Source organism: Cottoperca gobio, chromosome 3, assembly GCF_900634415.1.
Source record: "Cottoperca gobio chromosome 3, fCotGob3.1, whole genome shotgun sequence".
NCBI classification, from domain to species: domain Eukaryota; kingdom Metazoa; phylum Chordata; class Actinopteri; order Perciformes; family Bovichtidae; genus Cottoperca; species Cottoperca gobio.
In genome coordinates, this window is record NC_041357.1 from 23,620,475 (window position 1) to 23,636,864 (window position 16,390).

General features: G+C 43.0%; 1 protein-coding gene across 1 annotated transcript; it reads left to right on the forward strand.

Moving 5' to 3' along the window:
- The first annotated feature begins 7,417 nt into the window (after positions 1–7,417).
- LOC115003996 (delta-like protein D) lies at positions 7,418–15,990 on the forward strand. Its single transcript, XM_029425952.1, has 12 exons — positions 7,418–7,471; positions 7,640–7,945; positions 8,639–8,699; positions 9,524–9,781; positions 11,102–11,162; positions 11,275–11,405; positions 11,508–11,677; positions 11,811–12,027; positions 12,457–12,630; positions 12,740–13,469; positions 13,615–13,870; positions 13,983–15,990. Exons 1-12 carry the CDS (start codon positions 7,418–7,420, stop codon positions 13,986–13,988), a joined length of 2,424 nt encoding a protein of 807 aa, XP_029281812.1. The 3' UTR covers positions 13,989–15,990.
- Positions 15,991–16,390: the final 400 nt, after the last annotated feature.

Genomic DNA, 16,390 nt, shown 5'->3' on the forward strand with positions numbered 1-16,390 from the left:
TGTAAAAAACAATGTCATGTGGGAAATTAAAAGCCGAGTCATCATCATCACCAATGTTTCATTATCAAAAGCAGATTCATCATGACAAATGTATGTCTTGTAACCAAGAACGGCCCAAGACCACAGAACGATTAAATTCTAATAAGAAATATCTAAATTACAGGGAAACGTGTAAAACAACGCACAAAACATCTAGAAAATGTCCATTTGCTGTGATGGTGTAGCCTTAAAACTGAAAATGTAAAACTGTATGTAATGTATAACTAAGTAATGTTTGGCAATTTTGCTTTCAAAATGACTTAAACAATTAATCAATTAGGCAATCAAAATGCTTGTAAATTGATTAATTGACTAATTGTTTCAGCTTTACTCATTATAAACACACATTTAAAGAAACACTGGAACAAGCAGATGTGTGAAACATAGCCAACATATATATTTGTATTTAACGTTGAAGTTGACTTTTAAGAAGAATGTTGACAATATTACCATTAAAAATATTAAATTACAAACATCTTAACATACAGCATACATATGTTCTCACTAAATGTACTTCCTATGTTTCATATACCTGTCATTATATCATATATGTACTGTAACACAGGTATACTACAAGTTTGTGTCGCACATTGAGGGTAACAGGTGGTGTAAGTTGTTACATTCCTGACTGGGATGGTAGGTAGGCCGCCTCAGGTCTCTGTGGCTCAGATGGGGAGGGGACACGTGAGTCTCGAGTTTCTGACATCACAGTGTTGTTGTTGGTGGGGGAGTCTTATCCATCAAGCCAGCAGCGTCCCGGCCACACGACTCTCCATTATCATTATAATCAGCACTGGAATGATCCTCACCGCTTCAGCACCTGTCTCTCTATCTATCTATTTATCTATCTATCTATCTATATATATATATATATACTGTATATATATATATGTCTATCTATCTATCATGTTCAAAATACACAGATGATAATATTGTGTAAATAATCCCTCAGATTATGATATAATTATATAATTATACGCTTTTTTGTACAGGTTTGATAACAGACTTTCGCTCCACCTCCCTACACTTGTACTTTGAGTGTAATTATTTTGCCAAAAAAGAGACAAAACGCAAAATAAACATAGAAGAATTTGACTGATACCATTATTCTTTTTATGTTTTTTATAGACTTTGGCCGTGACAATCGTGTGGTAAAAAATCAGATATCGTGACAGCTCTAAAATGCAATGAATCAGACTAATGAAATAAAATAGCAGCACAGGAATTTGAAACACTTGTCTAATTGAATATTGGTCTCTATTCAGCCGTCCTTAAACCCTTTCAGCCAAGGCCACAAATTAAATATCTCAGTCAGCACCCCGGCTGATTAAAAACCAGTATTCTTGTCATGCATGTGGGAACCTGATCGCCATAGACGGAGTTACATTTGTTCTGGCTCAAATTGAATGATCCAGAGTGAACTTTGATTTCTTTAACTAACTGACCAGACCAAAGGGTGCTATGCTATGTGCGTCGTGTGTGTGTGTGTGTGTGTGTGTGTGTGTGTGTGTGTGTGTGTGTGTGTGTGTGTGTGTGTGTGTGTGTGTGTGTTTGTGTGTGTGTGTGTGTGTGTGTGAGGGTAGTTGGTGTGATGGCAATATTGTGGAGGTTCCCACGACGGCCATCCATCCATTTCTTGGCACAAACACACATACACACGCACGCGCGCACACACACACACACACACACACACACACACACACACACACACACACACACAGGCCATATGGCCACCTCATAACCCTTGCATGCCTCCACTGTGATTTGGCCCAGAGTCCCATCAAGCAACTAGTTGCTTCACTCTACAAAGGCATTTGGCCTGTAAATCTGAGGATGGAGGGAGAGATAAAGGAGGGAGAGATTGAGGAAGGACAGATAGATGGGAGAAACAGATTAATCGAGTGAGGAGGAAGAAGAAATGGATATAAAAGGAGAAAATAAGAGGCTTTATAGAGAGATAGAGATCAGGGAAGCCATTTGGTAGTTGGTTTGTGTTGTGGTGTTTGGTGAGCAGATGGCCGGGGCTCGAGGAGGGGCGTGTCTTGTCCTCGCGACCCTTCACAAATCACACGGTTTCTCCCCCGAGGGGCTCGCGACTCGCAGTTCAATAAGAATCAATGGGAATTACTTCGCAAGAGAAAGGGATGAATGGGCGGCGGGGCGCGAGACCTCTTCCTTTGTTGTCCCCCTGCGTGTCACAGAGCTCCTGCTCACACACACACACGCGCGCACACGCAGTTACACGTACACACATAGACAATAGGAAAGCACTTCAGTTAAACAATCGACCTCCAGTTAAACAATTTTTTAACCTCACACACGCGCGTGCACGCACACACACACACACACACACACACAGCGATAGATCAGATGGGCGGAGTTTCTACTTTCTGCTGTTTCCTTAAGACACAATTAGAGAATCTCCTGGCATAAATTATGTTTTAGGGGAAAATGTCGCCTTGATGCTGATGAACTAGGGAGGGGGTCACTTTCCATCTCACCATGCCTTTCAGTCACGCTTTGCTGCAGTAATCGGAAAATGTGTGCCACGTCATGGTGATGAATGACTGATAGTATATTGGCCTAATACAGAGAGGGAGAGAAAGAGCACCGGGGACCTCTGAAAGTCGGGATGAGTGTAAATAAAAGGCTTCAAGAGAGGGATTTTACGCCACGCCACATATGAGCATTGTATGCTATTGAGAAGGGGGCTGAAATCAACTGGTTAAATGAAATGAGCAGCTCGGAGCAGCGTCCTATAGCTAAACACACATACCGGTATCTGGAAAGACTGTGGCAGGCAAGGATAATAGTGTTAAAGCTTAAGGTTAAAGGCCTTTCAATCAGCCTCAGGGGTGTAAAAAGCAAATCATGAACACACAACCACATTAGGCTTCTCATTTATCCATACACAGACCGGCAGGGTCATTAAACTTATGCAATGATATAGAACAACACCAGCTCTACACACAGCAATGCATCAGCACCATGTGCGTTGACATGAAAGCTGTCCATAGGGATAAACAGTGGTGGAATTACATTTACTGTAGGGGAGACCGGGGTAGGTTGGCACACAGCTATTTTCTGGTCCTTTCAAGGTAACAAAAGTACAAAAGTGGTCTGTGGACGAAACGTATTATAAAACTGTGTTAGATAGAGATATTTGAAATTGCTAAATCGTTGTGCGGCACCTATTCATCAGCGAACTAGTGGCTACAGCTACGTATTATTATTTTAGCTTAGTATTGTCTGCACAATAAAAAAACGTCAGTGCATACATGCAGCCCTTCAAGTTTTTGTAGGCCCAGTTTATTATGCAACTCAATGTCATACATATGTAGTAGGCCGGGGATCTCTGCACCGTCTCTCTTTCATCTATGTGGTCCTTGCCTGAAAAATGTTGAGACCCCCTGTTTTAGGTAATAGACATTGGAATCAGCTACATTTTGATATAAGATTTGGAAATCTGTGATGAGTGATGGTAGCTGGCTAACATAATTTCATCTCAAAGTTTTCTCAAATGTGAGCGAAGTTTGCTTGCACGCTGATTTTGGGTTGGTTGGCACATGTGCCCATTAATGTTACTGTTAATGTATATATTGTTGGTGAATTTGGGAGATTAAAAACTATTTGGAAAGATTATAAATAATGTTTCTATTATTTTATAAATTATTATTATTATGTTGTATGGTCGATAGCAAAACGTAATTAAACATTGTCACTGATGAATTTCTTAAAAATGTTGTTTGGTTTTTAAAATGGGCAGATGAGCTAGTGTGAATGAAGGCCTTGTTGGGGGGACAGCAGCAGACTGAAACAGTGATGCTGTGCAGAGAGAGCAGCTTCAGTTAAAGTTGTTAATTAAGCCCCCCCCCCCACTTAAGAAGTTGAGTAGGACTCTGCATTTATAGGTATTCAGTGGACTTCACTACCTGCTTCAACACATTCATAATGAAATCAATCAGAAAAGGTGGCCGTCTCTGGATCTTTGTTACAATGTGTTGTGAAGAGGTTGAGATGATTGACAAGTGTGGCAGCTAAAGGCCCTGTCACACATCTCCGTATGACAGAAACGTATGCCGGCGCATACGAAAATTTGTCAGAGTCCAAATATGTCCAACTTTTCATCGGATCGGAAAAGTGAACATATACAGATACGCATGTCCATTACGTGAATACCTACGTGACTACGTTAGAGGTACGTTAGATATAGGCTACGTCGGCTGACGGTGAACCCTACAGCCAGTTTATTGATAACGAGTGGATACCCTATTCCTACCCTATGTTAAGATGATGCCTGACGACGGAGTCACTTATTAAACGTGTTTCTACAGTACAGCTAGCGTTCAGCATATTAGCCGTTCTCCAGCATCAGCATGACGTGAACCAGATGGCACTTTTCCAGCTCCGTTGTCCAGACGCTCTGATACGTTTTAAATATGTAAGTGATACTCTATCAATGTTTGACATACGTATAATAACTTGTTATGTATTCGTTATGTATACGTCAGCTACAACACCGCTGTGGAAAAGTTGGACATATTTGGACTCTGATAAATTTTGAGCTACTTTTCATATACGGCGGCATGTTCCTGCCGTACGGAGCTGTGTGACAGGGCCGTATGTCTGGCGTGTGTCTGGCGTGTTCGGCGTATCGTCTGTGTCCTTCAAACGATCACAACTTACCCTTAATTCATCAATATATCAACCTATTGCCAATATTTCATATGCGCCGGCATACGTTTCTGTCATACGGATATGTGTGGCCATAGATAGATAGATCAGTGTTTCTGTACAGGTATATTTAGTTTTATTTTATAAATAACTTTGTTCCACCTTTTGTTTAGATTTACGAACTATTCTTACTTTTAAAGTAGGGCAACATATCGATATTATATAAATATTATAATATGGCCTCAGTATTGTCTTTTGATGGTTTTAAAGGCTGCATTACAGTAAAATAATGTTAATTTCCAGACACTTCTATTATTTGCCTTTACTCACTTAATCATTACTGATGAATATTAATCAAAACCTCATTGTGTAAATATTTTGTGAAAGCATCAATAATCAACCATACAATTATACAACATCTACAGTATTTCACGGTATTTGGTGAAAAATATTGTGATATTTTATTTTCTCCATATCGCTCAGCCGTATCTTAAAGTTGTGTTCATTTATAATAAATTGCTATACTCCTTGCCTTATAAATCATAACCTCATGAGGCACTAATGAATCACAAAACAGCAGAGCACATTTAATTTGCTTATGTTTAGGTTTAATTAATAAAAGATGGACAATATTCATGACATACCAGCATGCTCCACAGCCAGTGATAAGCCCATAACAACCTCATGCCAACAAGTGTGAATTCTTCCTCACATTTTTTCTGCGGATACAAACAGATATGCAAATTAGACAGTGAGTCCATGAGCCAGTGTTATGCTCCCATATTAGCCTACACAGAGTATTATTTCAGGGACTTATATTGTGTCCACAGTAGCTGAAGTCTATAATGTTTATCTCTTGTAATTGTATGCAGAAAAAGTGATATTTTGTTATCAAACATATTGTAAGATTACTGTTAATGCAACCGGCCATGCTCTCTCTCTCGCTCTCTCTGGTGTTGTATTATTGTGAGGGAGCAGGTGCTGCCGGCCCAATTACCATACAGCTGAAAGCACAAAGAAAAAAAACTTTACTCCCTCTATGGCTCCCCTCCTCCTCATCCTCATCCTCCTCCCCCTCCTTCTCCTCACAAAGTCCCTTAATGACAGCCACGCGAGTGACACACCACCAAGTTTTTTTTTTTACTGCTTCTACCTAAGGGTATGTAAGAGAAATCCAGAGGCATGCGGGGAAAAGGTTTAGGTGTGTTCGTGTGTGCGTATTTTGGTGCGTCTTTGCGCATGCTTTCGATTTTCTTCAGAGTTTTTTTTTTAAACCTGCAAATATGTATACACACAAATAAAGCTGATGTTTATCTATTTAAAGTGGTAAAATAAAATACAATTCAAGAGTATAAATACAGACAATCAATTGGGCAGTCATCACCATAGACGTAGAATCGGAGTTATGGAGTGAACTGTACATTTTTCTAAATATATTCTTGATATAAAATAAAGTTATATCACTGTGCTATACTTCTTTTTTGAGTGAAACAGGACCCATTTAACGATGAAATGCCCTCTCTCAGATTTTTGTATTTTCCATTACATCAGTAAGTACCCGCATTTAAAGCAATTACACATTATGTAAGATGACATAAAACATAATGTAGAGACGGTATTGGAGATGTATGCTGTAGGACATACAACCAAGAAATAAAGATAACGTAATAGGAACAAATCGACTTGTTTTGGGGGTGTGAACATGTGAAAACCACGGCAGGGGTAACACCATAGGAATGTGGCGGAGCAGATGGTCGTTGTAACGCAGTTGGGACGGCTGGCTGCCGGCTGGTCATGCAGGGAACAGGCCAGCCAAGGCTTTGCCAGCATAACCCCAAATATGAGAAGCCACCGTCGGACTGGCTGCTGCGTGTATAAATCACTTGATGCTGAGGTGTAGAGGATTTCGTGCAGAGGTTAAAGAATTTGTCGGAATGTAAATGGACCCTGTGTGTTGTGTTGTGGAGGAGGGAGGCATCAGGGGAAGCAAGGGGTTGTTGCACATTTAACAGCTCACTAGCCATTTGGTCTGTCCCTTTGAGAGAAAGAGAGGAGGGGGGTGGTGGGGGGCGGGTTTAGAAAAGTTGTGTGCACCACCCCAACTCTTTCTTTGTGATGGCCCCGGGGCGGACTTGTGGTGGTGGTGGAGGGAGGGGAAGAAGAGGAGCAGAGGGGCTCATTTGCATCTTATTACCCTTCGCCTGCTGGCCCGGTATAAAACCCTGTGCAGGGCAGGAGACCCATCAGACATACGCACTGTTATTCCGAGAGGGCACAGAGAGACGGAGACTTAGCATCAGCATATCATTATCAATCAAGTGGGAAAATAAACAAGGCCGTCGAGATCTTTCTCCTACATACAACGATTGACTGGAATTAACTCTCTTATATTTCCATCGGGGATTTCATCCACGCTTCTCCAAGGGGATCCTTCCGCTGAGGATTACTTTACGCTGTAAAACCTTCTTTCTTTTTTTTTCTGCTCTGTCAAAAACTCGTGCCTCGTATGGAAAAATAGAGGGGCAGAAGACAGACGCACCAAAGGAAAAGTTTGACTTCATCTTCCCTCCTGCGCGTCAAGAGTTCACCTTGACTGACATAACGGAAAGCTTTTAAAAAAAAAAAAACTTTCTCCATGATTGTTTGAGCCGGGCTACACGGACCTGTGGAGCTTTCACTGCTTGTTGAAGGGGCTGTCAACACAATGGGACGCCTGTGTCTGCTCCTGGTTGTCACTCTCTCCTTACTCACCTGCCAGGTAGGTTCAATAAGAGTACATGGTAGTATTAAAAGCTATTAAAACGCACGCTGTGTGTATTTTTGCATACTTTTGTGGCTGTAAAAAGTTTTAAAACACCTTTGCTCATATTTCCAAATACATCCTGAAGTTACCTGTCTCAAACACACTGCTGATTGTGTGTTTTAGGTTTTGTGCTCCGGAATGTTTGAGCTGAAGTTGCAGGAGTTTCTCAACAAGAAAGGGATACCGGGGAACTCAAACTGCTGCCCCAGAGGCTCTGCTCATCCGCAGGGCCAGCATCAGCAGTGTGAGTGCAAGACTTTCTTTCGGGTTTGTCTGAAGCACTACCAAGCCAACGTCTCCCCAGAGCCTCCCTGCACCTACGGCGGGGCTGTGACTCCCGTCCTCGGCTCCAACTCCTTCCAGGTGCCGGAGACCAACGCGGAAAGCTTCACCAACCCAATCCGCTTCCCCTTCGCCTTCACATGGCCGGTAAGACATCTAATATTTGCAATACTGTATCTATGCCCCCATGGGACATCACTACAACTTATCATGCAAGATCACTGCAGAATATTAACTCTATATGCATTTAATTGATAGTTTTGTTGTGGTATTTTGTGTCATGTGCTCAGTATTATGATGTGTTATGGTGTATAATGGAAACTGTGGGACTGTGAAGTTATTATAGTCTTATTCCATTGGGACATATTAGCTTTGAAGAGTGCAGAACGCAACAGATGCTCCCAAACTCAACACTTGTGAGGGTCTTTGTCAGCACTGTGTGAGAGGGGCTATTGTAGTATTTCTGTGCTCTTTGGTAGGATAAAACGGGGAGGGGAGGAGGGCGTGTATGTGGAGGGGGGGGGGGGAGGGGGGTGTTTTCACCAAACGCTCCTCTCCTCCGACCAGGCGTGGTGGGAAATTTAACATCCTCTGAGTTGGCACATCATTGGCAGCGCAGCGTGAAATTCCGCCTCGTTTGGTTTTACGGCGGTGTCAGAGTGTGATAGTAGCAGGGGTGTGAAAAAGGAGCAGGTAGTAGCCCTTATTAGGCCCCTAATCAACACGGGAATTAGGCTGTGAAGTTTATTGCGAGGCCTCCTAATGGCCCTCTGCTGCTCTGTGGAGGGAGGGAGGCCTCCAGGCCGAGCAGCTGTTGACTCTCTCTCTGTCTCTCCTCAGGGGACGTTTTCACTGATCATTGAAGCTCTGCACACCGACTCCCTGGACGACCTGGCAACAGGTGGGTGACAGCCAGAGAAGGCAGCAGTGTAACTCAAAGACAGGCCAGAAGGCTAATAGTGGCATTGTTTTCTCTCAGTAGCATGTTTTTCACTTAGTGCTCAGTCAGGGCGACACAGAGTTTGATGAATGTTTTAGAGAATGATGCTGACACTCTTATCAAGAGCAAATTACATACACTTCTTTTCTACATGTCTTTCCCAAATAGACATGTTTTATGATTTCTGTAGCCTTCTAAATATGAGCATATAAACATTTATATGTGATGATAAATAACTTGATTTAAATACACTCTGTGTGTGTCAAACTTCTCTACACCTGGAGGTTTTTATCACATAGGATAAAGGCCACCCACAGTTTTTGCAGGTGCCAGCAGAGATTTGCCCCTACAGTGTAATATTCGCTGTTGTTATCTTTATGTCCTCTTATCTCTGCACTAATGATGACTAACTGACCACAACATGGGAGGTGGAGATAATGAAAAATCTGGCAGTCACCAGGTGTAACATATAGGCCTATACTCTATTTAAATTTGTTTTAATTCAGGCAGCAACATTCAATTATTTACTGTCTTGTAACCATATTAAAATATTCTATTTGTGGCAGTAAACCACCTCCCAAAACCAAATATACTAATGTATGTGTAACTATCTTTCTGTAAAAGAAAAATACAGATATCTTAAATATAATTAACAAATTAAGTCTTACTTACTTTACTTTCACCCCCTCTGTTGTTCTGCAGAACACCATGCTGTAAGCATTCAATCATAACACTAACAGTAATAACATATGACCAATAACAAGCTGCGTCATTGGCTTTTGCAGACAACCCTGAGCGTCTGATCAGCAGGGTCACCACTCAGCGTCACCTCACTGTGGGAGAAGAGTGGTCCAAGGATATACAGACAGGTGGCAGAACTGAGCTGCGTTACTCCTACCGCTTCCTGTGCGACGAGCACTACTACGGCGACGGCTGCTCCGTCTTCTGCCGGCCCAGAGACGATGCTTTTGGCCACTTCACCTGCGGCGAGCGGGGGGAGATCATATGCAACTCTGGCTGGAAGGGACAATACTGCACTGAACGTAAGTGGGTTTCTTGTTATCCAACACTAAATCAAGCTGTGTGGAGCAACATGAGAAAATGGGAGATAAAAGGAAACGGTTCATCTTTGTAGTATTGCACTAGTTAATATTTAAATGCTCCGGCAGCTGCTTGTGGGATAGATAAACTGAAGGAGCAGCAGAGTCATTAGTAGGAGGTGCTGATGTTTACATAGAGCTTCAGATCCCAGGGTACTTTCTCAGTACATGAACAATAATAATGCATGCTTTCCATTAGTTAAAGTTCAGAGAGGAATCACTATCAGCTCAAGAATGTATTATTTAACTCTCAAAACTATGAGATATAAACTAACACAAAAATTACTTTTCACTTGCCTATCTTTATTGTTGAGGGACTTTTTCCACCTCCTAATGCAGGGCCCGTGTGCAACAGGCGTCAGTTAGTTATCCCATAGCACCAGAGGCCTCCATTCTAATGAGCCGCAGTGGCTCCTCAGTAATTCACACGCCGCGTGCCTTCCATTAGACCACTGGGGCCTCCTCGCCCCAAAACCTCCTGCCCGATTGGCCAAGTGGGGGTCCTGTATTGTTGCGGCCTAGGCTGGTGATTGGCCAAGCGGGGTTGTGTATTGTTGTGGAGGGGGCAGCTGCTCGGTGAGAGGAGACAATGGAGCAGCTGTCTGGTGGTTAGCTCCACACAGACCAGCTGGCCCTGGGGGGAGAAGGAGGGGAGTGAGGAGAGACGGGAGGAGCGGAGGAGGGAAAGGATGAATGTAGAAGAGGAGAGGAAGAAGAGAAGAGATGGGATAGGTTGATGGAAGAGGAAGAGAGAAGAGAAGGATGAGAAGTAGGAGGGGAGAGAGGGGGGTAGAGGAGGAGAGGGGCCATGGGTTAGAAAAGGGACTTCTGACCCACAGTCAAGGGGAGAAAGGAGGCTTTGTGTGGGATGCTTTTGTGTTGGAGAGCAACCATGTTAAAGGAGAGGGCTTGTTGGCTGGTTCCCCCGTTTGGTGACCAAAGCTCCCTGTGGGCGGATGAAGCTGAAAGGTAACATTTTCAGCAACTTTTGCAGAGACCAACACATTTCAGCCGTTGGTCAGGAATGACAGGAAGATTTGATCTTTTTCCACTTTGAGTGTCTTTAACCACCAAACATGAGCCGCAGGCGTCTGTCTGGTTTTATGAAAGAGACTGTAGACAGACAGGTGAGCAGGTAAACTAATTGGAAAGACAGAAAGGCAGCCACTTGAAAAGGCACTCTGTAACTGATGGAGGTGAAACACACGTTTGTTTCCAACGTTCCCCATGATTCACCTGTCACTATGTGTTTCCTCCCTGCAGCAATCTGTCTTCCTGGTTGTGATGAAGAACATGGCTTCTGTGAAAAACCCGGAGAGTGCAAGTAAGTAACGCAAACAATTTTAAAATAAGTCCTTCACATCTGGGAGTTGCTTAGATGGATCATAGACAGATCGATTCTTATTAACAGTATGTATTGAATGTTGTGTTCCTAGGTGTCGCGTGGGCTTCAGCGGGCGCTACTGTGATGACTGTATCCGTTACCCAGGCTGCCTCCATGGCACCTGCCAACAGCCTTGGCAATGTAACTGCCAGGAGGGATGGGGCGGGCTCTTCTGCAACCAGGGTAAGTTTACTGAGAGATTCATTACTTTGTTGGCACTCAATCAGCCCTTTTTGTTTCATATTTAAAACTGTATATATTAATGTTGCTTCTTGATGTTTCCAGATCTGAACTACTGTACACACCATAAGCCCTGTCTTAATGGAGCCACCTGTACCAACACTGGCCAGGGCAGCTACACGTGCTCTTGTCTGCCTGGAAACACAGGAGCCAGCTGTGAGATTCAGGTCAACGAATGTTCTGTAAACCCCTGTCGCAACGGAGGCAGCTGCACTGTAAGTATTAATCAAGAGAAGTGATGTGTTGATAAAAACAAGTAGGCCTATACTCAGACAAAAGAGCCTGGAAAGTTTATATTCATGGAAACAAGCCTGTGTGTAACCACTGTTTATATTATTTCCAATATAGGACAACGAGAACGGCTATAAGTGCACCTGCCCACCTGGTTTTTATGGCCTCAACTGTGAGTTAAGTGCCAATACCTGTGCAGATGGGCCTTGCTTCAATGGCGGGCGTTGTGCCGACAACCCTGAAGGTGGTTACTTCTGTCAGTGCCCGATGGGATATGCTGGCTTCAACTGCGAGAAGAAAATCGACCACTGCTCCTCTAACCCCTGTTTGAACGGTATGTTGTCTTCTGCGTTTCTAAGTTCACCTACAATTCAATACTGGCATAAATTGTAAACAACCGTTTAAAAATAGTAATTCCTAATACTAAACTTTTATTATTTAGCACCTTACAAAGTGCACATCTCATTACATCACATCTCATTGTCCTAAACAGATAAATATATTACTGATAAATAAAATGCTTATAATAAAATCCAACCTAAACAAATTGTGTTACATGCCGTGTGGCTGAATGTATGAATTGTGGTTCTTCTGCTAAACACTGTTTCATCAGTTCATCACATGTTGTCTCTGCTGCTGTGAACTGGGTTAGGAAGCTCCTTCTGACAGCTTTGTACAGCGGGAAGCAATTAAACCTAAACCTAGAATTAAAATCTAGAGACTAATCCTCTGTCTTTGTCTCGATGCCCTTTCCCGTCTGCAGGTGCAGAATGTGTTGATCTGGTGAACTCCTACCTCTGTCAGTGTCTCGAGGGGTTTTCAGGTCCTAACTGTGAGGACAGCAGCAGCGTCTCTGGATACTGTCTGTCCTTCCCTTGTCAGAACAGTGGGACGTGTCAGGAGGGAGCAAACGGCTACACCTGTACCTGCCCTCCAGGTATGACAGCACTCGACAGACGTGCCATGTGGGATTTACATAATACGTTTTTTCTAAGTAGTTGCATATTGGTTTTGTTCTAGACTCTTAAACTCTGCTTCTTCTACAGGATATACTGGCAAAAACTGCAGCTCCCCCATCTCCCGCTGCCATCACAACCCCTGCCACAATGGAGCCACCTGCCATGAGCGTGGCGGCCGCTACGTGTGCGCCTGTGTGCCTGGCTACGGCGGTCACAACTGCCAGTTCCTGTTACCCGAGGTTCCCAGGGGTCAGCCGGTGGTGGATGGACCAGATCGTCGATATTCTTCCCCAGATGGTGAAAATGTTGAAGACGAGGAGGATGACGACAGTGGATTCCCCTGGACGGCCGTGTGCGCCGGCGTCTTCCTCGTTCTGGTGATCCTGATCGGCTGCTCCGTGCTGGTGGTCTACGTCCGGGTCAAACTGCAGGAGAGGCACAGTCACCACGGCGACAGTGTCCACAGCGACAGCCACGAGACCATGAACAACCTGACGACCACCAACAATTGTCTCCGTAGCGACAAGGACGTGGGCACTATGATGACAACGTCAATTAAAAATAACAACAAGAAGGCGGATTACCATTTGGACCTCGGCGGGTCACTGGGTGGTCTGAGTGGAATCAGCGGACTCAACGGATCGGAGAAGAACGGCTTTAAGACTCGCTATCCCAGTGTGGAGTACAACATGGTCCACGAGCAGCGGCCTGAGGAGCTGTCGCTGTGTAAAGAAGAGGAGCGCGATGGGCCAGAGGTTAAATGTGAAATGCTGGATGAGTCCGACTCCGAGGAAAGATACAGGAAGAGACAAAACAGGTACATACTAAATATATTTTTACATAAACTGCTTTGGAATTTGGTATTGTGCATGCCTTAAACTGCATGGATAGAAATGATATGACTTGTTTTGTAAAGTACAGCATTTTTGAATTTCTTTGTGTTCTTCTTCTTCGTCCCGCAGCAATGCATCAGAAATGAAACAAGTAGAAGAGTCACCAAGCTGCAGCGAAGCAAAATATAATTCATCCAGCGAGTTGAACTATCACGCAGCAAGTGACGTCAAATACCAGTCGACCAGTGACGTCAAATTCCAGTCGACCAGTGATGTTGAACACCACAATCCCAGTGACAGCAGGTACCAGTGTACCAACGACACCAAATACCAGTCGGTCTATGTCATGTCGGACCAAAAAGATGAATGTATCATAGCTACTGAGGTGAGTACAAACATAGAATAATCTGCCCATCATACAGTGGAACAATTGTAATTTCCCCAGCACACAAGTAAAAACACACTAAAAACGGACTTTTCCTCTTTCTGTATCCCAGGTATGATACCAGACCAGACCAGTTTCCTGTGGTTGATGGCGGTCCACACACACCAGCCCTGAGCAGTAGAGCTCAGCTTGTGTCCGGGAGGTTTTACTCCTGCTGTTTGCTGCTGTTCCCTGGGATTTACCGGAGGACTTTCAGCCAAGGTGCTACTGAGCCAGCGCGTCAGAGTCAGTACCGACTTGGCCAGGACTTAGTACTACAGTAGTACTACGGCTGAATACTTGACATTTTTGATCTGCGATGGATGTTAGGTCTAATGCTGACTCAGTGCTATGGATGAAGTACTAGCACTAGTACAGACTTTGTACAGAAACAGTGCTGAACAAGTACTCATGCAGCAGTGGAAGATTTCCTGCTCGTACCAGGATGAACTATGGAGTATCGACTTGGATGTTGACCGATGATATTGTAGTACCTTTGGAGTACTGATTGAATGAACAGTGTAGTACCTATGAAGTACTGAGAACTTTTGAAGTACTGTTGTACTACTGTTATGTGCTGTGGTTTTACAATGCAGTGTAAAAGCTGTCGTGGATATTGGACAGTTCTTGTTCTGTGCAGTGCTGCAGAGTGATGCTACGTTCACAATACGAGCAACAAAAGCAACACGGCCAAGCGTGGCCAGCTAAATTGTCGGCGAGTCGCTGTTTAAGTGTTGATCAAGCGCTCGTTGACGTAGATAAATAGCAATAACAATTTCTTCCATTTTTTTTAGAGGAACGGAAATGGTGAAATAAAAACATATGATTGGTTGTTGCTTCATAGCGTCATTAAAGCGCTAAAAAAACATTGATCTGTAGCGCGTCACGTCCTTCATGCAACGACAAGTGTCGGACGAACGTTTTTTAGATTCATGTCACCGTCTTCCATTGAAAAGGACGAGCATGCTGTTGCTTTGTCGCTCGTAGTTTGAACGCAGCATGAAGGATGATGTATTAGTAGAAGTACCTGTACTCCATTAGGACTGCAGCTGCTTAAGAATTTATTCAAAAACAGTGGGACTTCTACGGCCGCTGTGCATCTCTAACTCTGCAGCACTGATGGACAATGTTGGCTGAGCTGGTTCTCAGCAGTAAAATAGAGAACTGAAGACTCCAGTAGTGACTGCAGATCGATCCAACATGGATCCTGTTGGGCCATACTGGCCCCCTGACCCCTGAAGGTTGTGATACACAGGGCAATGTTTTGGGCAGGGCAACTTAGGAAACACAACAATCAGCATGAGAGAATGAACAAAGGAAAAGATGGTGAAACAAATCATTTTTTATTGTGTACTGTTGTATTTTAATGCTTTGGCAACATTGTTTCTTGAAAATATAGCCAATATAGCAACTTTGAATTGAAAATTGAAAAGGGAAGTGTACTTATCCAATTACATATTTTTCCTGGCAGCTCCTTTGACCACAATTTACTGACAAAACTACCCAAAGAAAGTTGATTCAAGTACAAAATTCTCCTCTGATGATGCTGTTGTGTTTCCAAGTAAGCCGAGCTATAAAGGATTAGTCTTAACTCCCAAGACCTCATTGCACTATGGAGGTGTGCGTGTGTGTGTGTGTATGAGTGTGTGTGTACAGAAGAGGTGATGATACCTCTGTGTGGTGTCACATGTATGCACTGCCCGCTCCTTTCACTCCCAGTCTTCCACTATTAGCCAATTGAAGGACACCATCACCCTGCCTGCCGTTGGTTAGGATCATTTGTTTTTTATTTTATTTGTTATCTAAAAAAAGTTGTATTCTTTTAATTTAATTATGTAATTATTTGTGTTGCATTTTGTTGTGATTTCTTTTGTTAAACCTGTTATAATTTAAGTTGGATTGTTTTTATTTGGCAGATAATGTATGTGTGTAAGTATGTATGTATGCATGTATGTGTTAGGCACTTGAGACCCCTGTGACTGTGTTGTATTTAAGAGAAAAGTCGTATGTACAGAGCCTGTCATTTTTATTACTGGAAAACAGCGCAATATTTTTCCAAAATAAAAGAGGAATGAAATATAGCACAGCTGGTGTTGAGTGATTTTACATTTTTATTTATACGTGGTTGCTTTTTCTTATAGAAGATTACATGCACAGATGAAGAGTAAGGACAGCGTCTTTACCTTACAGTAACATGTTCATGTTTAGTGTGCACAACAATACTTTAGCTATTTTTAGGGTTCCTAGTTACTCCATGACTATTGATTTCTCTTATCAATGCTTTCTGACAGTTGCATGCTCAATGACGTGAAGTCATACAAACGCTGTATCATGTTTCAGTTTGTTTGGCAGCGGAGCCAGAAAAAAAAAAGCTCAAAAGAAATAAAAGTAAGACACTAACAAACCTTTATGTTCTCTTTTCCCACCCAACAATTTATCAGGAATTGATAAGGGAATCAAAAAAGGTTCAATTAATAAGAG

What these genes read in the sequence shown, in the direction of transcription:
- LOC115003996 (XM_029425952.1), top strand. Translation starts at nt 7,418, where the DNA reads ATGGGACGCCTGTGTCTGCTCCTGGTTGTCACTCTCTCCTTACTCACC. An exon ending in CGGGCTCTTCTGCAACCAGG is followed by an intron (nt 11,406 to 11,507) that starts GTAAGTTTACTG and finishes TGATGTTTCCAG; the next exon opens with ATCTGAACTACTGTACACAC. An exon ending in CTCTAACCCCTGTTTGAACG is followed by an intron (nt 12,028 to 12,456) that starts GTATGTTGTCTT and finishes TCCCGTCTGCAG; the next exon opens with GTGCAGAATGTGTTGATCTG.